Source organism: Oncorhynchus nerka, linkage group LG16, assembly GCF_034236695.1.
Source record: "Oncorhynchus nerka isolate Pitt River linkage group LG16, Oner_Uvic_2.0, whole genome shotgun sequence".
In the NCBI taxonomy this organism is placed as follows: Eukaryota; Metazoa; Chordata; class Actinopteri; order Salmoniformes; family Salmonidae; genus Oncorhynchus; species Oncorhynchus nerka.
In genome coordinates, this window is record NC_088411.1 from 31,332,496 (window position 1) to 31,358,762 (window position 26,267).

At 44.1% G+C, this 26,267-nt stretch overlaps 1 protein-coding gene across 1 annotated transcript in view; it reads left to right on the forward strand.

Moving 5' to 3' along the window:
- The first annotated feature begins 917 nt into the window (after nucleotides 1–917).
- The window catches only part of LOC115125331 (zinc finger matrin-type protein 4-like), a 224,209-nt gene continuing 198,859 nt past the window's right edge, over nucleotides 918–26,267 (forward strand). The window contains exons 1-2 of the mRNA XM_065002590.1: nucleotides 918–1,008; nucleotides 23,786–23,890. Of these exons, the coding sequence (XP_064858662.1) occupies nucleotides 23,786–23,890 (105 nt within the window). The 5' untranslated portion in view covers nucleotides 918–1,008. The remainder of the gene's footprint in view (nucleotides 1,009–23,785; nucleotides 23,891–26,267) is intronic.

The window sequence follows — 26,267 nt, forward strand, 5'->3', positions numbered from 1 at the left end:
TCTTTATTTGTGCGTAATGTTTCTTATATTTGATTGTGATTCAGAGTCACTGGGATCAGCATTTTTTTTTTTTTTACCAAGAACTCTTTTTTTTTTTCTAAATGAGAAAATCATCACTGCATGTACCTATACGCCCACATTTGACTGATAATACAATGAAGATACATATTAGGCATTGCACATGTAAATTGCTTAGAAATTATATTTTAGAATTCACCCAATTCAACCCCCCACCCTCTCTCTTTCTCTCTTTCACTCCCGCTCTTTCTCTGCCCCGTTGTTTCTCTCTCTCGCTCTGTCTCAAGGTGCCCTGAGCATGGACAAATTGAAACAAGTTTGACAGACACAGAGCTCACATTAACAGCATAAACATTAATAACACATAGGCAGCTGTTTATCAATGTAATTCATTATTTATGACCAACGTTTATTGAAGCTTTATGCAGGTTGACAGATAGGTAGGTAGTTAGATAAATAGAAACATTTTTACTCTTGGGGTGTCAGAGCTTGCCATTGCGCATTCTATGGCGTGACACTTCATAGTTTTTTTTCTTTCTCTTTTCTCTCTCTCTCTCTCTCTCTCTCTCTCTCTCTCTCTCTCTCTCTCTCTCTCAGAGTAGCACTTTATGTAAGATGATACCTGCGCGTGTGGGTGCACTGTACTCTAGCCTATTAGCTCGAGCTCCCTCTCCTGTTCCGGTTACCCGGTGAATGATATCAACAGAGCGTTTTGCCTGTTCCCTACTGAGCGAAAGAGCACGCTTGAAAGGAGAATAACATCAAACCGCACAACTGAACGACAGCCAGAGCGCATGGAACCAGGGAAAATATAGGCTACCCACAGCAACGGCGAGAGCACATTGACAGGACAACGGGAGGACTGTTTATTCAAGTTGGACGGATGATTTAGCGAACACAATTGAGTAGACTGCCCGGCGGATGATAAGCGTCCGGGACCGGTGCTGTCGATTGTGCGAGGAGGCAAGTTAACGTTACCGGAGGAAGAAGGTGAGTGAGAGTGAAAGTTTCAGATGGTAGTCCAATTGATTAATTCGCCTATAGTATCTACTAGAATATACAGCCATGGGTCTGAGGTAGTGGGCTACGTAATTTTTAGCATCATGTTAACAGTTATTTGTAAGTGGTTGGTTGGATTGGCTTACGGTTTAGGAATTGTTGAATTTGTACAACGTTGGATCGGTGAGCTTGTTGGTCATGATAATACCGTAAATCACCATAGGCTATGACAGTGGTGACGGTCTTGGCTCAGTCCGTTAGTCATACAGCAGGTGTCTGTTTGACGAGCAGCAGACTATTTTCAGTTGAAATCAATGTCACTGACACCAGTAGGATTTGATTCATTACATGTATCACAACACGGGCCTATGTTTGGAGATATGAGGGATGCGGTTTTATATAGGTCTATCTCACATGGTGAGTAAGTTTGGCACCCGATCTAGAACCGAGATTGTGATGATGGACTCTCCAATTTGACTTAACGCTGAGCTGTTGCTCTCTGGGTGGAATGAAGTTGCCCAGTGATCTTGTGTGGTTGAAATCCGTAATATATATAGGGATACAGAGAGGGTGCACTTCTAAACTCATGTAGCCAAGCCTACCCATCTTTTTTTACTGTGCGATAGGGTTTACCCACCTATTAGTAGGGAGGGCAAATTGAAAGGGCAGCTGCAAAGTCACTATTAGTTGATCTCAACGTCCATCGGAATGGCAAACTAGCACGTGATAGCCGTTGATATACTTTTTTCGTTGTCCGATATATATACTTTTTCCCGGTGTCCAGGTGGAACTGCAAAAAAACAGAACATTTCAGAACAATATTACATTTAGCTTTTCCCTTTCCATTTTGTCAACCTCCAATCAAAATCCAACACTTCAAAATGTTGGTGGCTGTTCTGCATGCAGGTTGTCCTCTAATCAGAAGCCGACTATGCTCAACTCCATCGTAAATCGTGGAGTTAAGTTTAATCGGCAATCGAACCAGTGATGTCCAGATTCCGTGTGGTTTTTGAGTTGTGTTCGTTTCAACAGGGCACAAAACTAGATTAACCACAAATAGATGAGTGATTAATTGCATATGCTTATGCAGTTTACAGTGCCTTTGGAAAGCATTCAGACCTCTTGATTTCCCCCCCACATTTTGTTAGGTTACAGCCTTATTCTAAAATATATTCAATTGTTTTTCCCCCTCAGCAATCTACACACAATACCCCATAATGACAAAGCAAAAGCAGGTTCTGACATTTTTGCTAATTTATTCAAAATAAAAACTGAAATATCACATTTACAAAAATATTTAGACCCTTTACTCAGTACTTGAAGCACCTTTGGCAGTGGTTACAGAATCGAGTCTTGGGTATGACGCTACAAGCTTGGCACACCTGTATTTGGGGAGTTTCTCCCATGCTTCTCTGCATATCCTCTCAAGCTCTGTCAGGTTGGATTGGGATCGTCACTTCACAGCTATTTTCAGGTCTCTCCAGATATGTTCGATCGGGTTCAAGTCCAGGATATTCAGAGACTTGTCCCGAAGCCACTCCTATGTTGTCTTGGCTGTATGCTTAGGGTCGTTGTCCTGTTGGAAGGTGAACCTTCACCCCAGTCTGAGGTCCTGAGCGCTCTGGAGCAGGTTTTCATCAAGGATCTCTCGGTACTTTGCTCCATTCATCTTTCCCTCAATCTTGACTAGTCACCCAGTCCCTGCCGCTGAAAAACATCCCAACAACATGATCAACACCATGCTTCACCGTAGGGATGGTGACAAGTTTCCTCCAGATGTGACGCTTGGCATTCAGGCCAAAGAGTTCAATCTTTGTTTTATCAGACCACAGAATCTGGTTTCTCATTGTCTGAGAGTCTTTAAGTGCCTTTTGGCAATCTCCAAGCGGGCTGTCATATGCCTTTTACTGAAGAGTGGTTTCCGTCTGGCCACTCTACCATAAAGGCCTGATTGGTGGAGTGCTGCAGAGATGGTTGTCGTTCTGGAAAGTTCTCCCATTTCCAAAGAGGGACTTTAGAGCTCTGTCAGGTTCGTGGTCACTTCCCTGACCAAGGCCCTTCTCCCCCTATTGCTCAGTTTGGCCGGGCAACTGTGTTCTTGGGGACCTTCAATGCTGCAGTATTTTTTTGTACCCTTACCCAGATCTGTGCCTCGACACAACCCTGTTTCTAATTCTACGGACAATTTCTCCGACCTCATGGCTTGGTTTTTGCTCTGACATGCACTGTCAACTGTGGGGCCTTATATAGACAGGTGTGTGCCTTTCCAAATAATGTCCAATCAATTGAATTTACCACAGGTGGACTCCAATCAAGTTGTAGAAACATCTCAAGGATGGTCAATGGAAACAGGATGCACCTGAGCTCAATTTCGAGTCTCATAGCAAAGGGTCTGAATATTTATGTAAATAAGGTATTTCTATTTTTTATTTTCAATACATTTGCAAAATATAATAAAAACCTGTTTTTATTTTGTCATTATGGAGTATTATATGTAGATTAGGAATGGTTTTTATCTAATCCATTTAAGAATAAGGCTGTAATGTGGAAAAAGTCCAGGCGTCTGAATACTTACCGAAAGGACCGCATAAGGTGCTCATTTAACAAAAATAGCCTGCAATACAACTACAAATCCGATAGCTATTGTGGCACATGTATGTGTAGATAGCAGGCTACATTTTGTGTTTCTGTTTTCAATATATCACAAACTGTTTCTGCATATTGATTATTGATTTGGGCAATTTATCAAAAGGTCTTGACAATATGAAGCAAATCAAATCAAATGTATTTATATAGCCTTTCTTACATCAGCTGATATCTCAAAGTGCTGTACATAAACCCAGCCTAAAACCCCAAACAGCAAGCAATGCAGGTGTAGACGCTAGAGGTCGACCGAATATGATTTTTCAACGCCGATACCGATTATTGGAAGACCAAAAAGCTGATACCGATTAATCGTCCGATTTAAATATAAAAAATTGTGATAATGACAATTACAACAATACTGAATTAACACTTATTTTAACTTAATATAATACATCAATAAAATCTATTTAGCCTCATCAACCATGTGTAGTTAACTAGTGATTATGATAGTTTTTTATAAGATAAGTTTAATGCTAGCTAGCAACTTACCTTGGCTTAATGCATTCACCTAACAGGCAGACTTCTTGTGGAATGCAACGAGAGAGAGGCAGGTCGTTATTGCGTTGGACTAGTTAACTGTAATGTTGCAAGATTGGATCCCCCGAGCTGACAAGGTGAAAATCTGTCGTTCTGCCCCTGAACAAGGCAGTTAACCCACCGTTCCTAGGCCGTCATTGAAAATAAGAATGTGTTCTTAACTGACTTGTTAGTTAACCTCTTGCCTCTACTTGGGACGCTTGCGTCCCAACTAGAGCTCTGGAAATGCAAATGCGCTACGCTAAATGCTAATAGTATTAGTTAAAACTCAAAAGTTCATTAAAATACACATGCAGGGTATCAAATTAAAGCTACACTCGTTGTGAATCCAGGCAACAAGTCCGATTTTTAAAATGCTTTTCGGCGACAGCATGAGAAGCTATTATCTGATAGCATGCACCAATACACTACAACAGAAAAGCACAGCAGGGGACGTAAACAAAATAATTAGCATTTCGGCGTTACACAAACCGCACAATAAAATAGAAAACAGTCATTACCTTTCACCATCTTCTTTGTTGGCACTCCTAGATGTCCCATAAACACGATTGGGTCTTTATTTCGATTAAATCGGGCCATATAAAGCCAAGATATCGTTATATGTAGACTGTGTGATAAACGAAAAAAAACAGCGATTTCACAACGTAACGTCATTTTTTAAAATTCAAAAAGTAGACGATAAACTTTCACAAAACACTTCGAAATACGTTTGTAATGCTACTTTAGGTATTAGTAAACGTTAATAAGCGATAAAAATCATCCGTAGGCGATGTAAATATCATTAGCTGTCGTCTTGGAAAAAATTTCAGGAGAGAGCTCTTCCGGAATGATCTGGGCGGAGACCGGAGGTAAGCGGTGCCCCTGTTTCGGTTCAACCAAGAATCAAAGATGATTCAATTCACAAGACTCTAGACAACATGGGGATGCTGTGGGAGTTGAATGCTCGGTCTTATCTAATTCGGCTCACTGTTAACAATTGCTGGAAGTGGCGCAAGGATATTTATTTCCATTTTCTGTGATCAGGTTTTCCTGCGCTTTCCGATGTAACGCACGTTATGTAATAGCCACAGTCGTGATTTAACCAGTTTTAAAAACGTCCAAGGGTTTCCTATCCACACATTCTAACCATATGAACGTACTATATTCCTGGCATGAGTAGCAGGGCGCTGAAATGTTGCGCGATTTTTAACAAAATGTTCAAAAAAGTAGAGGGTCGACTGAAGAGGTTAAATAAAGGTATTAAAAAAACATATATATATTTTTTAAATAATTTTTATTTTATTTTTTAAATCGGCAAATTGGCACCCAAAAATACCAATTTCCGATTGTTATGAAAACTTAATCGGTCGACCTCTAGTAGAAGCACGGTGGCTAGGAAAAACTCCTAGAAAGGCAGCAACAGCATAATGTTCAGTTAATGTTTCAGACATATAAATGGAACTTTCAACATTAATTTCCAATAGCATTCTACTCAATCAGGTAAAAACGCTATGTGATCACCACAAATCATGAAAACGGGTATGATGTGCCTTTTTGCGTTAGGTTTCTCTGTCGTGTTGCATTTGATCCCACGAGTTGGTCTGATACCAGCTTAAGCATCTGCAGTGCTCTCACACACTTACTTAAACAGCCACGCAGGCATGCAACTACACACACAGAGGGAGAGAGATGCATCTGTCACTAAGCCAGCTACTGAAACAGCTGTAGAGTCAACTTTTTATCTGGAGAGATACAGAGATACACCTGCCGGCTAAATCCTTAGGCTCAAAAATTCATAGAAATGTGTGTACACAGCTCTCATGACCTGAAGTGCTAGTCCCACACGCACAATTGCTTGGAAGCACGCAGGAACACACGCACGCACGCACGAACGCACACACACACACACACACATACTCAAACAGATATGCTGCTTCACACAAGGACAGCCACTTTAACAGCAGTAGAGAAATAAGTTTTGTTTTGTTTTCGTGATTTATTTTTTAAATACAACTATTTGAATCTACTTTCGCCCAACTGGTACCTAAGTAATTGATCCAACAGTCACTTCTGTGTTTATTGACTTATGCCCTCCTGGTTAGGATTCTCCTGGCTGCAGTTTGGCTGTCGCTGTTATTGTGGTGCTGAACTTGGGGACGCCGATTCCTTTGCTGTCCACATTAGTGGTACTGACTAGCTGCTCTCATGCAGTACTTTAGCATCGGACCTTTTACTCTTGTGGCAAACAATCTGAGCACTTTTCTAGTTTCGAGGCCGGTTTCCCAGACACAGATTAAGCCTAGACAAAACTCTTTCAGTGGAGCAGCATAGCTTTAGTCTAGGTTTTGGGAGTAAACAACACTCCCACTGTAACGTCGTTCTTCGTTTGTGGAAAGAGAGTCGGACCGAAATGCAGCGTGGTGGTTACTCATGTATTTAATGAAGAAATGACGATACATGAAATAACTATTGAAGACAAAACAACAAACGGAACGTGAAACCTATTACAGCCTATCTGGTGCACACTACACAGAGACAGGAACAATCACCCACGAAATACAACGTGAACCCAGGCTACCTAAATACGGTTCCCCATCAGAGACAACAAGAATCACCTGACTCTGATTGAGAACCGCCTCAGGCAGCCAAGCCTAACTAGACACACCCCTAATCATACGCAATCCCAAATCCTATAAAACCCCAATACGAAACACAACACAAAACCCATGTCACACCCTGGACTGACCAAAATATATAACGAAAACACAAAACATATTGACCAAGGCGTGACACCCACTTGACTTTTTTCCCCCCTTACTTGCTCTGAATTTGCTGATAGCTACTTTATTGAAGAACGATGCACTTACTATGACTGTGATATGTGGTTGTCCCACCTAGCTATCTGAAAACGAATGCAGTAACTGTATATTGCTCTGGATAAAAGTGTCTGGTAAATGACAAACATGTAGGTGTTTAACTTCTCTAGGGTAGGGGGCAGCATTTGGAATGTTGGATGAAAAGCGTTCCCAAATTAAACTGCCTTCTATTCAGGCCCAGAAGATAGGATTTGCATATAATTAGTATATTTGGATAGAAAACACTCTAAAGTTTCCACTGTGAGTGTAACAGAACTGATTTGGCAGGTGAAAACCTGAGAAAAATCCATTCAGGAAGTTGGATTATTTTTTTGTTGTAGTTTTCTATTCAATGCCATTACAGTATCCATTGATTTAGGACTCGAATGGCTGTTCCTATGCCTTCCACTAGATGTCAACAGTCTTTAGAAATTGTTTCAGGCTTGTATTCTGAAAAATGAGGGAGTAAGAGCAGTCTGAATGAGTGGACCCTGCCGTGTCACAGAACTTTCTCATTTCGCGTGACCGAGAGAGAACCTTTCTTGTTTACCTTTTATATTGAAGAAGTTATTGTCCAGGTTGAAATATGATCGATTATTTAGGCTAAAAAGAACCTGAGGTTTGAATATAAACATCGTTTGACATGTTTCTATGAACTTTACGGATACAGTTTGGATTTTTTTTGTCTGCCTGTTGTGACTGCGTTTGAGCCTGTGGATTACAGAAGAAAACGCGTGAACAAAACGGAGGTTTTCGCATATAAAGAGAGACTTTATCCAACAAAAGGAACATTTATTGAATAAATGAATGTCTTCTGAGTGCAATCATATGAAGATCATCAAAGGTAAGTGAATAATTTTATTTCTATTTCTGACTTGTGTAACTCTTCTACTTGGCTGGTTACTGTTTGTAATGATTTGTCTGCTGGGGTATGTTCTCAAATAATCGTACGGTATGCTTTCGCGTAAAGCATTTTTAAAATCTGACACCGTGGTTGGATTCACAAGAAGTTAATCTTTCTAGCGCAGGCGTTCCGCTAGCGGAACCCCTCGACATTATTCCGCTGAAAAGGCAGTGAGAGAAATTCCAAAATATATTTTTTTAAATATGTAACTTTCACACATTAACAAGTCCAATACAGCAAACGAAGGATAAACATCTTGTTAATCTATCCACCGTGTCCGATTTCAAAAATGCTTTACAGCGAAAGCACAACATATGATTATGTTAGGTCATAACCAAGTCAAAAAAACACAGAGCCATTTTTCCAGCCAAAGATAGGAGTCACAAAAAGCAGAAATATAGATCAAATTAATCACTAACCTTTGATGATCTTCATCAGATGACACTCATAGGATATCATGTTACACAATACATGTATGTTTTGTTCGATAATGTGCATATTTATATCCAAAAATCTCAGTTTACATTGGCGCGTTACGTGCAGTAATGTTTTGATTCCAAAACATCCGGTGATTTTGCAGAAATACTCATAATAAACATTGATAAAAGATACAACTGTTATTCACATACTTAAAGATAGACTTCTCCTTAATGCAACCGCTGTGTCAGATTTCAAAAAAACTTTACGGAAAAAGCATAATCTGAGAACGGCGCTCAGAGCCCAATCCAGCCAGAGAAATATCCGCCATTTTGGAGTCAACAGAAGTTAGAAATAACACTATAAATTTTCCCTTACCTTTGATGATCTTCATCAGAAGGCACTCCCAGGAATCCCAGTTCAACAATAAATGACTGATATGTTCCATAAAGTCCATCATTTATGTCTAAATAGCCACTTGTTGTTAGCGTGTTCAGTCCAGTAATCCATCTTCATGAGGTGCGAGCACTTTGTCCAGACATAAACTCGAAAAGTTCTGTTACAGGTTGTAAAAACAAGTCAAACTATGTATGGAATCAATCTTTAGGATGTTTTTAACATAAATCATCAATAAGGTTCCAACCGGAGAATTCCTATGTCTGAAGCAAAGCACTGGAACAAGTGCTCTGTCGGGAGCGCGCGTCATGAGCCTGAGACACTCTGCCAGACCACTGACTCAAACAGGTCTCATGAGCCCCTCCTTTATAGTAGAATCCTCAAACCAGTTTCTAAAGACAGTTGACATCTAATGGACGCCGTAGGAAGTGCAACTTGACTCCATAGACACTGTGTATTTGGTAGGCCAAGCTTTGAAAAACTACAAACCTCAGATATCCCACTTCCTGGTTAGATTTTTCTCAGGTTTTCGACTGCCATATGAGTTCTGAAATACTCACAGACATCATTCAAACAGTTTTAGAAACTCCAGAGTGTTGTCTATCCAATACCAATAATAATATGCATATATTAGCATCTGGGACAGAGTAGGAGGCAGTTCACTCTGGGCAAGTTATTCATCCAAAAGTGAAAATGCTGCCCCCTATCCCCGCTAGCGTCCCACATATCCTAGAGAGGTTTTAATTAACCCAAACATGTGTTAGGTCAAGCAGCCTGTGGAGGTATAGAGCCAGCCCTGTGGGTGTGTTTGGTGAAGTTAGAATTTTCCAGTTTAAGGGTTAAGGTTAGGATTGGGGAGGGGAAACTGATCCTAGATCGGCACCTACGGGAGTCTTATCCTGGAGCGTACTCCTGGATGTACACGATTGACTACTATTGACCAACAGGTGAAACCGACTGTATATATTGTTTGTAGTCTATTTATTTGTCAACAAAAGGGTTAGAATGTATTTCACAGCCCTGATACCCCCATTTGATAAATTCACCTTAGTCAATTAGGGGGGAGAGGACAGCAACAGAATAGAATAGAACAGAATAGAATAGAACAGAACAGAACAGAAATGTTACATCTGCTCCTGCCACACCCTCTACTTTTCATCCTGGACCTCCCTAACCTGCCACCACTCCCCCAGTGCTCTCTCTCTCTATCCCTTTCTCTCTGTGTGTATGTGATTGTGTGAGTGGAGACCAGGTGTGCTGGAAGCAGAACAGATTCCTACCAGCTGCAACCTGTTCCATAATCAAGAACCGTACAAATACTCAGCCCTGCCACTTCCACGCTGCCAGATTGTAGCCTTTACTCAGTTAGTCTGCATTTCTATCTGTTTGTTCCTGCATAGATTTTGTTACCCTGTTGTGCCTGTTTTCCCTAGCCTCACGCTGCTTTTTCCCTCCGCTACAGTCCCGTTTGCTTTGACTCTGGTACTTGTCTCCAGTCCCTCGTCTCCTCAGTCCTGCTTCTCTGCCCTGGATCTTCGCTCTACTGCTTCATTGGATTCCACTCCAGACCTGCTTACCCGGCTCCTAATCTCCTTGCACTCAGCCTCAGTCCAGATTCCCTACTACCCACCCAATACTCCCTTGGACTGCACCCATCTCCTCTCCTGCTTTTCAATAAAAATATTGGTTACCTGTCCTTGTATCCTCATATGAGTCTGCATTTGAGTTCCCCTGCTCCACCCCGCGTAACCAGAACAGAAAATACTAGAATACAGTATAATAGGGGTCTTGTTAGGGATTAAATATGATAGGGGTTAACTGTAAAGCATGCCCTCACGTCTATCATCCAGTGCCTTTACTTTTCTATCTCTGTCAATATGCCTTTTTGCCCTTTTAAACTTCTTGGGGAGTCCTCCGTTTTCTATAGTTGCATATTTTCTACCTGGTCAGGCATGATAACGAGTGCAAAAGAGGGTAGACATACGCAATTTTACTCTGTTCTTCCACTTTCTTCATTCAAAGCCAATTATATCAATGCATTTTATCCTTTCAAACGCTCAGACACGTCTAGGAAAGGCCTTGGTTTGTGCATGATTACATGTTCTCCACGGGCACATTATGTATCTGTCTCTCCCCCCCTTCTCTCCCTTCCACTGTGCTGTAAGTCAGGTGTGATGGACAGTAGAGGGGTTACACAGCCATCCCTGCTCTCCACTGATGAACCACAGAGGGCCAAGGATACATTATCACGCACGCACACACACACACACACACACACACACACACACACACACACACACACACACACACACACACACACACACACAGGGACAAACATACACACCCGAGGTGCTAGATTGCGAGGGACTGTGGAGAGAATCTGATTACCCGACTGGCATAATTACCGTGGCCTAGATGTATAATCAGGGTAGGGATCTTGTATTTGAAAAGTGTCTGCCACACGCACACACACACACACACACACACACACACACACAGGGCTGGCACAATTATTGTGTAATCGTGTAATCGGCGATTATGGATGAAGACCGTCATGAAAATAAAAAACAGGCCATAACCGTAAAACATACACCACACACCACACACACACTGAGACACTAACACACACAGTCAGACCGGCCAGTAATCTTGTTCTTGAAAAGTGTCTGCTGTCATTATCATACTGTTGCTCTCATTACTCTAACTGGTGTCCCACCTACTGTTCATGTGTCTGCAGCACTCTCATTTGTCTAAGACTGCTCCATGGCAACAAGCAGCATCTTCTGTCTGACTCTATCACACACAGCGTGGGGTGACCTTTTATGCGGTGTGTTTGTGTGTGTGTGTGTATTTGTGTGTGTGTATGTGTATGTGACCTTTATCTCTGTGTATCTACATTAATTGCTTCTTTCTGGCTAATGGGGAGCAAGGTGCTACATCTCTCTGTCACTAAAACAACACTCATCCACGCATGCACGCGCACACACACACACACACAGACACACACACGGTACCGTACCTGCAAGCTTGAGTTTCACTGATTTATGATATTTGATATAAAAAATAAGTAAAGGGCATAGTGGTACATTTGAAGTAGTACTGTATTTTTAATCTGAAACTTTTAGACCCCTTGACTTTTTCCACATTTTGTTACGTTACATCCATTCTAAAATGTATTCAATTGTTTTTTACCCCTCATTAATCTACACACAATATCCCATAATCACGAAGCAAAAACAGGCTTTTAGATTTTTTTGCAAAAAATATAAAACAAATGAAATATCACATTTACATAAGTATTCAGACCCTTTACTCAGTACCTTGTTGAAGCACCTTTGGCAGCGAGTACAGCCTCAAGTCTTCTTGGGTATGATGCTACAAGCTTGGCACACCTGTGTTTAGGGATTCTCTCCCATTTTTCTCTGCAGATCCTCTCAAGCTCTGTCAGGTTGGCTGGGGAGCGTTGCTGTACATCTATTTTCATGTCTCTCCAGAGATGTTAGATCAGGTTCAAGTTCGTGGTCTGGCTTGGTCACTCAAGGACATTCAGAGACCAAAAAAGTGTTAAACAAATCAAAATATATTTCATGTTTGAGATTTTTCAGAGTAGCCACCCTTTGCCTTGATGACAGCTTTGCACACTCTTGACATTCTCTCAACCAGCTTCGTGAGAAATGCTTTTCCAACAGTCTTGAAGGAGTTCCCACATATGCTGAGCACTTGTTGGTTGCTTTTCCTTCACTCTGTTGTCCAACTCATCCCAAACCATCTCATTTAGGTTGAGGTCAGGTGATTGTGGAGCTTAGGTCATCTGATGCAGCACTCCATCACTCTTCTTCTTGGTCAAATATCCCTTACACAGTGTTTAACACTTTTTTGGTTACTACATGATTCCATGTGTTATTTCATAGTTTTGATGTCTTCACTATTATTATACAATGTAGAAAACAGTCCAACTAAAGAACAACCCTTGAATGAGTAGGTGTGTCCAAACTTTTGACTGGTACTGTACGTTCCAACAGAACAAGGACCCCAAGCATACAGCCTAAGCAATGCTGGAATGGCTTCATAACAAGAATGTGAAAGTCTTTGCTCGGTGGCAGGTAGCCTAGCGGCTAGAGTATTGGGCCAGTAAACAAACGTTTTTTAGCACTACACAGCTGATTCAAATAATCAACTAATGATCAAGCTTTGATAATTTGAATCAGATGCGTAGTGCTAGAGCAAAAAACTAAATATGCTCCCCTTGGCGTCCCTAGGACCGAGTTTGGGAAACGGTGCATTATGGGGTATTTCACAGCAAAATGTGAAATGAGTCAAGGGGTATGAATAATTTCTGTAGGGACTGTATCATACAAAAATGGATGTAGCAACTGCAGATTGCCCTTTTAAGGCATTATAAATGTGGTTTATTTCTCTCATTACTCCTACCATTAGAAAGGCCTCTTAGTCCCATTGCACACGTATAAAAGCATGCACAAATGCGAGGACACACACACATACACACATACACACACTCTCCAACAGTGATGGAGTGAAGAGGGGAGGCAGAGGATGGAGGGATGTTTAAAGAGAGAAAAGAAGGAGAGAGGACTTTGATAGAAAACCTCCAGGCTTCACTACCACCTGCTGTTTTCTCTCTCTCTCTTTCTCTCCCTTTTTCTCTCTCTATCTCTCGCTCTCACATGCTCTCTCTCTCTCTCTCTCTCTCTCTCTTTCTCCCTCTTACAGCTAAGGCTCTGAATGTTGCTAGGGACATTGTTTTGTATTGGAGGCTATACTGAGTTCTTCGTCTTTCAAAAAATTTGTGCAGTCCACTTTTTAACGTGCAGTACTTTTTCAATTCAGGGTATTACCTCAACTAGATAAGCACCCCTCATGTCCTACATCATTTTTTTGGTGGTGTCTGCAAACTTTTATTTTCCATTTTTCAGGTTCACAAAGTGAACACGTTTGGGAACCACTGTTTGCAATGATATGGCCAGTACAGTATTTCACACCATTTAAGGGGAAAGTTGTTTTGTGCGGTACAGATACTGAGTGTGTGAACCTCCGCAGAGGAATAAAGCAGCGTATCTCAACACTCTCTAAAGAAACACGGCTTCTTCTACCCTGAGTAGCCACTTACTGTTATTAATATGAAATATTTAATATCTATTAATATTTAAATGTGGTGAAAAAAAGACCCAAACTTTTCCCATTTATCAGAGAGAACAAAAGGGACATCCGGTGTGTGTGTGTGCATGCGTCTGCCTGCGTGCGAGTGTGTGTGACGGTTTAGTCAGGAGTTATCTGTTGATGTGGTCTTGAAACAGAATACTATTATAGTCCATTCAGTTTCCAGATGCCCAAGGCCCCAGGCGGACTTCTCCTCTTCCACTTCTCTTTTAGTTGTTATTTAACCAATTCATTGAGCAATCTTTGCTGATGGTGCGACAATTAGCATGCACAGTGCCTTCGGAAAGTATTCAGACTCCTTGACTTTTTCCACATTTTGTTACATTACAGCCGTAGTCTAAAATGGATGGGGAAAAAATGTCGTCATCAATGTACACACAGAACCCCAAAATGACACAAACGAAAACAGGTTTTTAGAATTTTTTGCTAATTAAAAAAAATAATAAAACGGAAATACCTTATTTACATAAGTATTCAGACCCTTTGCTGTGAAACACAAAATTGAGCTCAGGTGCATCCTGTTTCCATTGATCATTCTTGAGACGTTTCTGCAATTTGATTGGATTCCACCTGTGGTAAATTAAATTGATTGAACATGATTTGGGAAGGCACACTCTGTTATGTCCGTCGTCGGAATAAGACCAAAACGCAGCGTGGAAAGTGTACATCTTACTTTATTTTAGATGAACACCAAAAACAACAAAATACAAACAAACGTAAAGTTCTGTAGTCTCCACCGCAACTACGCAAAAACAAGATCCCACAAACTCAGGTGGAAAACAGGCTGCCTAAGTATGATTCCCAATCAGAGACAGCGATAGACAGCTGCCTCTGATTGGGATCCATACCCGGCCAACAAAGAAATAGAAAACTAGAATGCCCAACCAAATCACACCCTGACCTAACCAAATAGAGAAATAAACAGGCTGTCTAAGGTCCGGGTTTGACACACTCCTGTCTTTATAAGGTCCCACAGTTGACAGTGCTTGTCAGAGCAAAAACTAAGACATGAGGTTGTAGGAATTGTTTGTAGATCTCCGAGACAGGATTACATTTTTTATTTATTTAACCTTTATTTAACTAGGCGAGTTAGTTAAGAACAAATTATTATTTACAATGACGGCCTACCGATAGGCAAAAGGCCTCCTGCATGGACAGAGGCTGGGATTGAAAATAAATAAATATATATATAGGACAAAATACACGTCACGACAAATGAGAGACAACACTACATAAAGAGAGACCTAAGTCTCGGATGATTGTGTCGAAGCACAGATCTGGGGAGTTTTCTGCAGCATTGAAGGTCCGCAGGAACACAGTGGACTCCATCATTCTTAAATGGAAGAAGTTTGGAATCACCAAGACTCTTCCTGAGCAATCGGGGGAGAAGGGCCTTGGTCAGGGAGGTGACCAAGAACCTGATGGTCACTCTAATAGAGCTCCAGAGTTCCTCTGTGGAGATGGGAGAACCTTCCAGAACCATCTCTGCAGCACTCCACTAATCAGGCCTTTATGGTAGAATGGCCAGACGGAAGCCACTCCTCAGTAAAAGGCACAAGACAGCCCGCTTGCTCTGGTCTGATGAAACCAAGATTTAACTACAGTATTTTGCCACGCGTCACCTCTGGAGGAAACCTGGCATCATCCTTACGGTGAAGCATTGTAGTGGCAGCATTCTGCTGTGAGGATGTTTTTCAGTGGCAGGGACTGGGAGACTAGTCTGGATCGAGGGAAAGATGAATGGAGTACAGAGAGATCCTTGATGAAAACCTGCTCCAGAGCACTCAGGACCTCAGACTGGGGTGAAGGTTCACCTTCCAACAGGACAATGACCCTAAGCATACAGCCAAGACAACACAAGAGTGGCTTTGGGACAAGTCTCTGAATGTCCTTGAGTGGCTCAGCTAGAGCCCGGACTTGAATCTGATCGAACATCTCTGGAGAGACCTGAAAATAGCTGTGTTTCTCTCTCACTAGCTATCTAACTCTTCTTTCTCTCCATGTTTCTCTCTCACTAGCTACCTAACTCTTCTTTCTCTCCATGTTTCTCTCTCACTAGCTACCTAACTCTTCTTTCTCTCCATGTTTCTCTCTCACTAGCTACCTAACTCTTCTTTCTCTCCATGTTTCTCTCTCACTAGCTATCTAACTCTTCTTTCTCTCAATTTTCTCTCTCACTAGCTACCTAACTCTTCTTTCTCTCAATTTCTCTCTCACTAGCTATCTAACTCTTCTTTCTCTCCATGTTTCTCTCTCACTAGCTATCTAACTCTTCTTTCTCTCCATTTTTCTCTCTCACTAGCTATCTAACTCTTCTTTCTCCCCATTTTTCTCTCTCACTAGCTATCTAACTCTTCTTTCTCTCCATGTTTCTCTCTCACTAGCTACCTAACTCTTCTTTCTCTCCATGTTTCTCTCACTAGCTACCTAACTCTTCTTTCTCTCCATGTTTCTCTCTCACTAGCTACCTAACTCTTCTTTCTCTCAATTTTTCTCTCTCACTAGCTACCTAACTCTTCTTTCTCTCCATGTTTCTCTCTCACTAGCTACCTAACTCTTCTTTCTCTCCATGTTTCTCTCTCACTAGCTACCTAACTCTTCTTTCTCTCCATTTTCTCTCTCACTAGCTACCTAACTCTTCTTTCTCTCCATGTTTCTCTCTCACTAGCTACCTAACTCTTCTTTCTCTCCATTTCAAATCAAATCAAATCAAATTGATTTATATAGCCCTTCGTACATCAGCTGATATCTCAAAGTGCTGTACAGAAACCCAGCCTAAAACCCCAAACAGCAAACAATGCAGGTGTAAAAGCACGGTGGCTAGGAAAAACTCCCTAGAAAGGCCAAAACCTAGGAAGAAACCTAGAGAGGAACCAGGCTATGTGGGGTGGCCAGTCCTCTTCTGGCTGTGCCGGGTAGAGATTATAACAGAACATGACCAAGATGTTCCAATGTTCATAAATGACCAGCATGGTCGAATAATAATAAGGCAGAACAGTTGAAACTGGAGCAGCAGCACAGTCAGGTGGACTGTGGACAGCAAGGAGTCATCATGTCAGGTAGTCCTGGGGCACGGTCCTAGGGCTCAGGTCCTCCGAGAGAGAGAAAGAAAGAGAGAATTAGAGAGGGAGCATATGTGGGGTGGCCAGTCCTCTTCTGGCTGTGCCGGGTGGAGATTATAACAGAACGTGGCCAAGATGTTCAAATGTTCATAAATGACCAGCATGGTTGAATAATAGTAAGGCAGAACAGTTGAAACTGGAGCAGCAGCATGGCCAGGTGGACTGGGGACAGCAAGGAGTCATCATGTCAGGTAGTCCTGGGACATGGTCCTAGGGCCCAGGCCAGTAGAAACTGGAGCAGCAGCATGGCCAGGTGGACTGGGGACAGCAAGGAGTCATCATGTCAGGTAGTCCTGGGGCATGGTCCTAGGGCTCAGGTCCTCCGAGAGAGAGAAAGAAAGAGAGAAGGAGAGAATTAGAGAACGCACACTTAGATTCACACAGGACACCGAATAGGACAGGAGAAGTACTCCAGATATAACAAACTGACCCTAGCCCCCCGACACATAAACTACTGCAGCGTAAATACTGGAGGCTGAGACAGGAGGGGTCAGGAGACACTGTGGCCCCATCCGAGGACACCCCCGGACAGGGCCAAACATTTGTCTCTCTCACTACATTTACATTTACATTTAAGTCATTTAGCAGACGCTCTTATCCAGAGCGACTTACAAATTGGTGCATTCACCTTATGACCTCCAGTGGAACAGTAGTGCATCTAAATCTTTTCAGGGGGAGGGGGGGTGAGAGGGATTACTTTATCCTATCCTAGGTATTCCTTAAAGAGGTGGGGTTTCAGGTGTCTCCGGAAGGTGGTGATTGACTCCGCCGTCCTGGCGTCGTGAGGGAGTTTGTTCCACCATTGGGGGGCCAGAGCAGCGAACAGTTTTGACTGGGCTGAGCGGGAACTGTACTTCCTCAGTGGTAGGGAGGCGAGCAGGCCAGAGGTGGATGAACGCAGTGCCCTTGTTTGGGTGTAGGGCCTGATCAGAGCCTGGAGGTACTGAGGTGCCGTTCCCCTCACAGCTCCGTAGGCAAGCACCATGGTCTTGTAGCGGATGCGAGCTTCAACTGGAAGCCAGTGGAGGGAGCGGAGGAGCGGGGTGACGTGAGAGAACTTGGGAAGGTTGAACACCAGACGGGCTGCGGCGTTCTGGATGAGTTGTAGGGGTTTAATGGCACAGGCAGGGAGCCCAGCCAACAGCGAGTTGCAGTAATCCAGACGGGAGATGACAAGTGCCTGGATTAGGACCTGCGCCGCTTCCTGTGTGAGGCAGGGTCGTACTCTGCGGATGTTGTAGAGCATGAACCTACAGGAACGGGCCACCGCCTTGATGTTAGTTGAGAACGACACTAGCTACCTAACTCTTCTTTCTCTCCATGTTTCTCTCTCACTAGCTACCTAACTCTTCTTTCTCTCCATTTTTCTCTCTCACTAGCTACCTAACTCTTCTTTCTCTCCATGTTTCTCTCCCACTAGCTACCTAACTCTTCTTTCTCTCCATGTTTCTCTCACTAGCTACCTAACTCTTCTTTCTCTCCATGTTTCTCTCTCACTAGCTACCTAACTCTTCTTTCTCTCCATGTTTCTCTCTCACTAGCTACCTAACTCTTCTTTCTCTCCATTTTCTCTCTCACTAGCTACCTAACTCTTCTTTCTCTCAATTTTTCTCTCTCACTAGCTACCTAACTCTTCTTTCTCTCCATTTTTCTCTCTCACTAACTATCTAACTCTTCTTTCTCTCCATGTTTCTCTCTCACCCACCCTCTCTCTCCCCTCCTTCTCTGTCTCTCTCCCCTTCCCACCCTTTCTCTCCCCCTCCCTTTCCTCCTCTTCCTCTCCCTCTGTCTCTCTCCCCTTTCCACCCTTTCTCTCACCCTCCTTCTCTGTCTCTCTCCCTTCCCACCCTTTCTCTCCCCCTCCCTTTCCTCCTCTTCCTCTCCCTCTGTCTCTCTCCCCTTCCCACCCTTTCTCTCCCCTCCCTCTGTCTCTCTCCCCTTCCCACCCTTTCTCTCCCCCTCCCTCTGTCTCTCTCCCCTCCCTCTGTCTCTCTCCCCTTCCCACCCTTTCTCTCCCCTCCCTCTGTCTCTCTCCCCTCCCTCTCCTCCTCTCCCTCTCCCTCTGTCTCTCTCCCCTTTCCACCCTTTCTCTCCCCCTCCCTCTGTCTCTCTCCCCTTCCCACCCTTTCTCTCCCCCTCCCTCTGTCTCTCTCCCCTTCCCACCCTTTCTCTCCCCCTCCCTCTGTCTCTCTCCCCTCCCTCTCTCTCTCTCTCTCTCTCTCTCTCTCTCTCTCTCTTTCGTCTCTCTCTGTCTCTCTCCCCCCTATCTAGTCATTCATCTCGTCACAGATTGCCTTCATAAATGAGTCAGTCTACCCAGACAGAGCTCCATGCAACATGTTATACCCACAGGGGGAGTTGAGATATTTTGGCAGATTATGAAGTTTGTGACATCATCTTAATTAACGAAGAGATTAAATGATAATGGTTCTTGCCTGTCAATCGAGAGTCAATGTAAGTTATTTAACTACATAATATGAGAGATGCTTTGATTGGCCTGTATTCTGTCAGGAGTAGAATGATGCTTGTCATTGTTTTCAACTTCACCTTTCTCACCTTCACGTCTCTCATACGTGTTTCCATCACTACGTTACTGCATCTCATCAATGGAGCAAACAATTATCATTTCGATCAAAAAGATTCTGACTTGAGGGACTTTCCCTCTGTCGCTTTCTGGTGGAAGCAATGTTCAGAACATTGCAGGTAGAAATGTTATGTATAGAACAGACATGTCTACCTCATTTCCTATTCTAGTGCATGACAGAGAATGTATGTTCTAAACAGCATCTATATGAATATATATTCCCCCCCAGGTGTTAAGGATAATACCTTGGAGTGCTGTAGCTAAGCGTTAATGAGTCGACCAAAGGTTCAATTAGATAATGAGGATCTATTTTATTCTCTTCTATTCTATTTTAACAAGCTGCTTTAGTTTATGCGATTGTCCACTCTACTGTGATGAGAGCTAAGAGAAGTGAAGGGTTAATTGTTTGTGCGTGAGTGCGTGTGTGTGTGTTTGTGTGTGTGTGTGTGTGTGTTTAACTATATGTGTGGGTACCAGAAGTCTCCACAAGAATAGTCAACTGACAACAAATTTGACCAACTGGGGACATTTTGTTGGTCCCCACAAGGTCAAATGCCATTTCTGGGTTAAGGGTAGGGTTAGGGCATAGGGAAAATAGGATTTTGAATGGAACTGAATTGTGTGTCCCTACGAGGTTAGTTGTACAAGGCTGTGAGTGTGTGTATGTGTGTGTGTGTGTGTGTGCAGTAGCTAGTTGTGCATTGAGGTTGAGTGTGTGTGTGTGTATTCGCTGTCTTTCTCCATTCCCTACATACAGTTAGACTAGTGCCTGTCTCAGTCTTTGTCTCTAATGGCACCCTATTCCCTATGCAGTGTGACACTCTATTCCCTATGCAGTGTGACTCCCTATTCCCTATGCAGTGTGACAACCTATGCATTGTGACTCCCTATGCAGTGTGACTCCCTATTCCCTATGCAGTGTGACACCCTATGCAATGTGACTCCCTATGCAGTGTGACTCCCTATTCCCTATGCAGTGTGACTCCCTATGCAGTGTGACTCCCTATTCCCTATGCAGTGTGACACCCTATTGCCTATGCAATGTGACTCCCTATGCAGTGTGACACCCTATTCCCTATGCAGTGTGACTCCCTATTCCCTATGCAGTGTGACACCCTATTCCCTATGCAGTGTGACTCCCTATTCCCTATGCAGTGTGACATCCTATGCAGTGTGACTCCCTATGCAGTGTGACTCCCTATTCCCTATGCAGTGTGACACCCTATTGCCTATGCAATGTGACTCCCTATGCAGTGTGACACCCTATTCCATATGCAGTGTGACACCCTATGCAGTGTGACTCCCTATGCAGTGTGACTCCCTATTCCCTATGCAGTGTGACTCCCTATGCAGTGTGACACCCTACTCCCTATGCAGTTTGACTCCCTATACTGTGTGACACCCTATTCCCTATGTCGTGTGACACCCTATTCCCTATGCAGTGTGACTCCATATTCCCTATGCAGTGTGACACCCTATGCAGTGTGACTCCCTATGCAGTGTGACTCCCTATTCCCTATGTAGTGTGACACCCTATGCAGTGTGACTCCCTATTCCCTATGCAGTGTGACAACCTATGCATTGTGACTCCCTATGCAGTGTGACTCCCTATTCCCTATGCAGTGTGACACCCTATGCAGTGTGACTCCCTATGCAGTGTGACTCCCTATTCCCTATGCAGTGTGACTCCCTATGCAGTGTGACTCCCTATGCAGTGTGACTCCCTATTCCCTATGCAGTGACACCCTATTGCCTATGCAATGTGACTCCCTATGCAGTGTGACACCCTATTCCCTATGCAGTGTGACTCCCTATTCCCTATGCAGTGTGACACCCTATTCCCTATGCAGTGTGACTCCCTATTCCCTATGCAGTGTGACACCCTATGCAGTGTGACTCCCTATGCAGTGTGACTCCCTATTCCCTATGCAATGTGACACCCTATTGCCTATGCAATGTGACTCCCTATGCAGTGTGACACCCTATTCCATATGCAGTGTGACACCCTATGCTGTGTGACTCCCTATGCAGTGTGACTCCCTATTCCCTATGCAGTGTGACACCCTACTCCCTATGCAGTTTGACTCCCTATACTGTGTGACACCCTATTCCCTATGTCATGTGACACCCTATTCCCTATGCAGTGTGACACCCTATGCAGTGTGACTCCCTATGCAGTGTGACTCCCTATTCCCTATGCAGTGTGACACCCTATGCAGTGTGACTCCCTATGTAGTGTGACTCCCTATGCAGTGTGACATCCTATTGCCTATGCAGTGTGACTCCCTATTCCCTATGCAGTGTGACACCCTATGCAGTGTGACTCCCTATTCCCTTTGCAGTGTGACACCCTATGCAGTGTGACACCCTATGCAGTGTGACTCCCTATGTAGTGTGACTCCCTATGCAGTGTGACATCCTATTGCCTATGCAGTGTGACACCCTACTCCCTATGCAGTGTGACTCCCTATGCTGTGTGACACCCTATTCCCTATGTCGTGTGAAACTCTATTCCCTATGCAGTGTGACACCCTATGCAGTGTGACTCCCTATGTAGTGTGACTCCCTATGCAGTGTGACACCCTATTGCCTATGCAATGTGACTCCCTATGCAGTGTGACACCCTATTGCCTATGCAGTGTGACTCCCTATGCAGTGTGACACCATATTCCCTATGCAGTGTGACTCCCTATGCAGTGTGACACCCTATTCCATATGCTGTGTGACACACTAATCCCTATGATGTGTGACACCCTATTCCCTATGCTGTTTGACACCCTATTCCCTATGCAATGTGACTCCCTATGCAGTGTGACACCCTATTCCCTATATAGTGTGACACCCTATGCAGTGTGACACCCTATTCCCTATGCAATGTGACACCCTATGCAGTGTGACACCCTATTACCTATGCAATGTGACTCCCTATGCAGTGTGACACCCTATTCCCTATGTAGTGTGACACCCTATTCTCTATGCTGTGTGACACCCTATTCCCTATGCAGTGTGACACCCTATTCCCTATGCAGTGTGACACCCTATTCCCTATGCTGTGTGACACCCTATTCCCTATGCAGTGTGACTCCCTATGCAGTGTGACACCCTATTCTCTATGCAGTGTGACTCCCTATGCAGTGTGACACCCTATTCCCTATGCAGTGTGACACCCTATTCCCTATGCTGTGTGACTCCCTATTCCCTATGCAGTGTGACACCCTGTTCCCTATGCTGTGTGACTCCGTATTCCCTATGCAGTGTGACACCATATTCCCTATGCAGTGTGACACCCTGTTCCCTATGCTGTGTGACTCCGTATTCCCTATGCAGTGTGACACCATATTCCCTATGCAGTGTGACACCCTATTCCCTATGCTGTGTGACACCCTATTCCATATGCTGTGTGACACACTAATCCCTATGATGTGTGACACCCTATTCCCTATGCTGTTTGACACCCTATTCCCTATGCAGTGTGACTCCCTATGCAGTGTGACACCCTATTCCCCATGCAGTGTGACACCCTATTCTCTATGCTGTGTGACACCCTATTCCCTATGCAGTGTGACACCCTATTCCCTATGCAGTGTGACACCCTATTCCCTATGCTGTGTGACTCCCTATTCCCTATGCAGTGTGACACCCTATTCCCTATGCTGTGTGACTCCCTATTCCCTATGCAGTGTGACACCCTGTTCCCTATGCTGTGTGACTCCGTATTTCTTATGCAGTGTGACACCATATTCCCTATGCAGTGTGACACCATATTCACTATGCAGTGTGACACCCTATTCCCTATGCAGTGTGACACCCTATTCCATATGCTGTGTGACTCCCTATTCCCTATGCAGTGTGACTCCATATGCAGTGTGACACCCTATTCCCTATGCAGTGTGACACCCTATTCCATATGCTGTGTGACTCCCTATTCCCTATGCAGTGCACTATATTTGATTAGAGTCACTATATGGGATAAGGGTGTAATTTGATCAGTCACTATAAGGGATAAGGGTGTAATTTGAACAGAGTCACTATATCCTGGCAAGAGGGCGTATTGCTTTATTCTAAGTATGTTTTTTCTGTGTGTGTGTGTGTGTTTCTGTGTGTGTGTGTGTTTCTGTGTGTGTGTGTGCGTGTGTTTGTGTGTCTAAAGATGAAGTCGGCTGGGGTCGTGGAAGGAGGACTGTTCACAGAGAGTTACTGCAACATCTGTAATGCCCAACTCATCTCCGAGTCGCAACGCACTGCACACTATGAGGTGAGTCTACATCACGATCACACGCATACATGCAGGCACACGCGCACGTGTGCACACTCACACACACACAGAGAGCGAGGAAGAGACCTGAGAGAGAGGAGGAGGGCAGGGGGTATGAGTGTGGGGTAATCAAGAGGGGAGAGTGTGGTGCAGGGAGTTGCATTAGAGGGAGAGACCCTATTCCCTATGCAGTGTGGAGTGCTGCTAGTGGGTGATAACCTGCCAGTCATGCTGCTCCACTGCCCCTGTTAGATCTTTCCCCTGGGAGTCAAATACCATCCTCTCCCTGCCTGACTCCCTGCCTGACTCCCTGCCTGACTCCCTGTCTGACTCCCTGTCTGACTCCCTGCCTGACTCCCTGCCTGACTCCCTGTCTGACTCCCTGCCTGACTCCCTGCCTGACTCCCTGCCTCCATGCCTGCTCCTCTGTCCATCACATTGCAGGTGTGTGTGGGTGTATGTCTAGTGCATCTCAGACTCAGACCCAGGCCCAGCATTACCTGTCAATGTTTTCCCTCTTATCTCCCTCCCACCCACCCTCTCCTCTTTCTTTCTGTCTTCTCCATTATCACTTTCTACATATTCATTTTCTACATGTTTCTTTCACAATCCACCACTCATTCCTCTCTCCCTCTTCTCTACCACTATGTCTCTCCCTCTCTTCTCTACCACTATGTCTCTCCCTCTCTTCTCTACCACTATGTCTCTCCCTCTCTTCTCTACCACTATGTCTCTCCCTCTCTTCTCTACCACTATGTCTCTCCCTCTACCACTTCTCTCCACTATCACCACTCTTCCTCTCTTCTCTACCACTATGTCTCTCCTCTCTTCTCTACCACTATGTCTCTCCCTCTCTTCTCTACCACTATGTCTCTCCCTCTCTTCTCTACCACTATGTCTCTCCCTCTCTTCTCTACCACTATGTCTCTCCTCTTCTTCTACCACTATGTCTCTCCCTCTCTTCTCTACCACTATGTCTCTCCCTCTCTTCTCTACCACTATGTCTCTCCCTCTCTTCTCTACCACTATGTCTCTCCCTCTCTTCTCTACCACTATGTCTCTCCCTCTCTTCTCTACCACTATGTCTCTCCCTCTTCTCTACCACTATGTCTCTCCCTCTCTTCTCTACCACTATGTCTCTCCCTCTCTTCTCTACCACTATGTCTCTTCTCTACCACTATGTCTCTCCCTCTCTTCTCTACCACTATGTCTCTCTTCTCTACCACTCTTCTCTACCACTATGTCTCTCCCTCTCTTTCTACCACTATGTCTCTCCCTCTCTTCTCTACCACTATGTCTCTCCCTCTCTTCCCTCTTCTCTACCACTATGTCTACCACTATGTCTCTCCCTCTCTTCTCTACCACTATGTCTCTCCCTCTCTTCTCTACCACTATGTCTCTCCTCTCTTCTTTACCACTATGTCTCTCCCTCTCTTCTCTACCACTATGTCTCTCCCTCTCTTCTCTACCACTATGTCTCTCCCCTCTTCTCTACCACTTCTCTCCCTCTACTACTATCAGTCTCTTCCTCTCTTCTCTACCACTATGTCTTCTCTACCACTATGTCCCTCTCTTCTCTACCACTATGTCTCTCCCTCTCTTCTCTACCACTATGTCTTCTACCCTCTCTCCCTTCTTCTACCACTATGTCTCTCCCTCTCTCCCTCTCTACCACTATGTCTCTCCCTCTCTTCTCTACCACTATGTCTCTCCCTCTCTTCTCTACCACTATGTCTCTCCCTCTCTTCTCTACCACTATGTCTCTCCCTCTCTTCTCTACCACTATGTCTCTCCCTCTCTTCTCTACCACTATGTCTCTCCCTCTCTTCCCACTCTCTCCCTCTCTCACCACTATGTCTCTCCCTCTTCTCTACCACTATGTCTCTCCCTCTCTTCTCTACCACTATGTCTCTCCCTCTCTTCTCTACCACTATGTCTCTCCCCTCTTCTCTACCACTATGTCTGTCTCTCCCTATGTCTCTTCTCTACCACTATGTCTCTCCTCTCTTCTCTACCACTATGTCTCTACCACTATGTCTCTACCACCTCTCCCTCTCTTCTCTACCACTATGTCTCTCTTCTCTACCACTTCTCTCCCTCTTCTCTACCACTATCTCTTCTCTACCACTATGTCTCTCCCTCTCTTCTCTACCACTATGTCTCTCCTCTCTTCTCTACCACTATGTCTCTCCCTCTTCTCTACCACTATGTCTCTCCCTCTCTTCTCTACCACTATGTCTCTCCCTCTCTCTACCCTCTCTCTCTTCTCTACCACTATGTCTCTTCTCTACCACTATGTCTCTCTCTTCTCTACCACTATGTCTCTCCCTCTCTTCTCTACCACTATGTCTCTCCCTCTCTTCTCTACCACTATGTC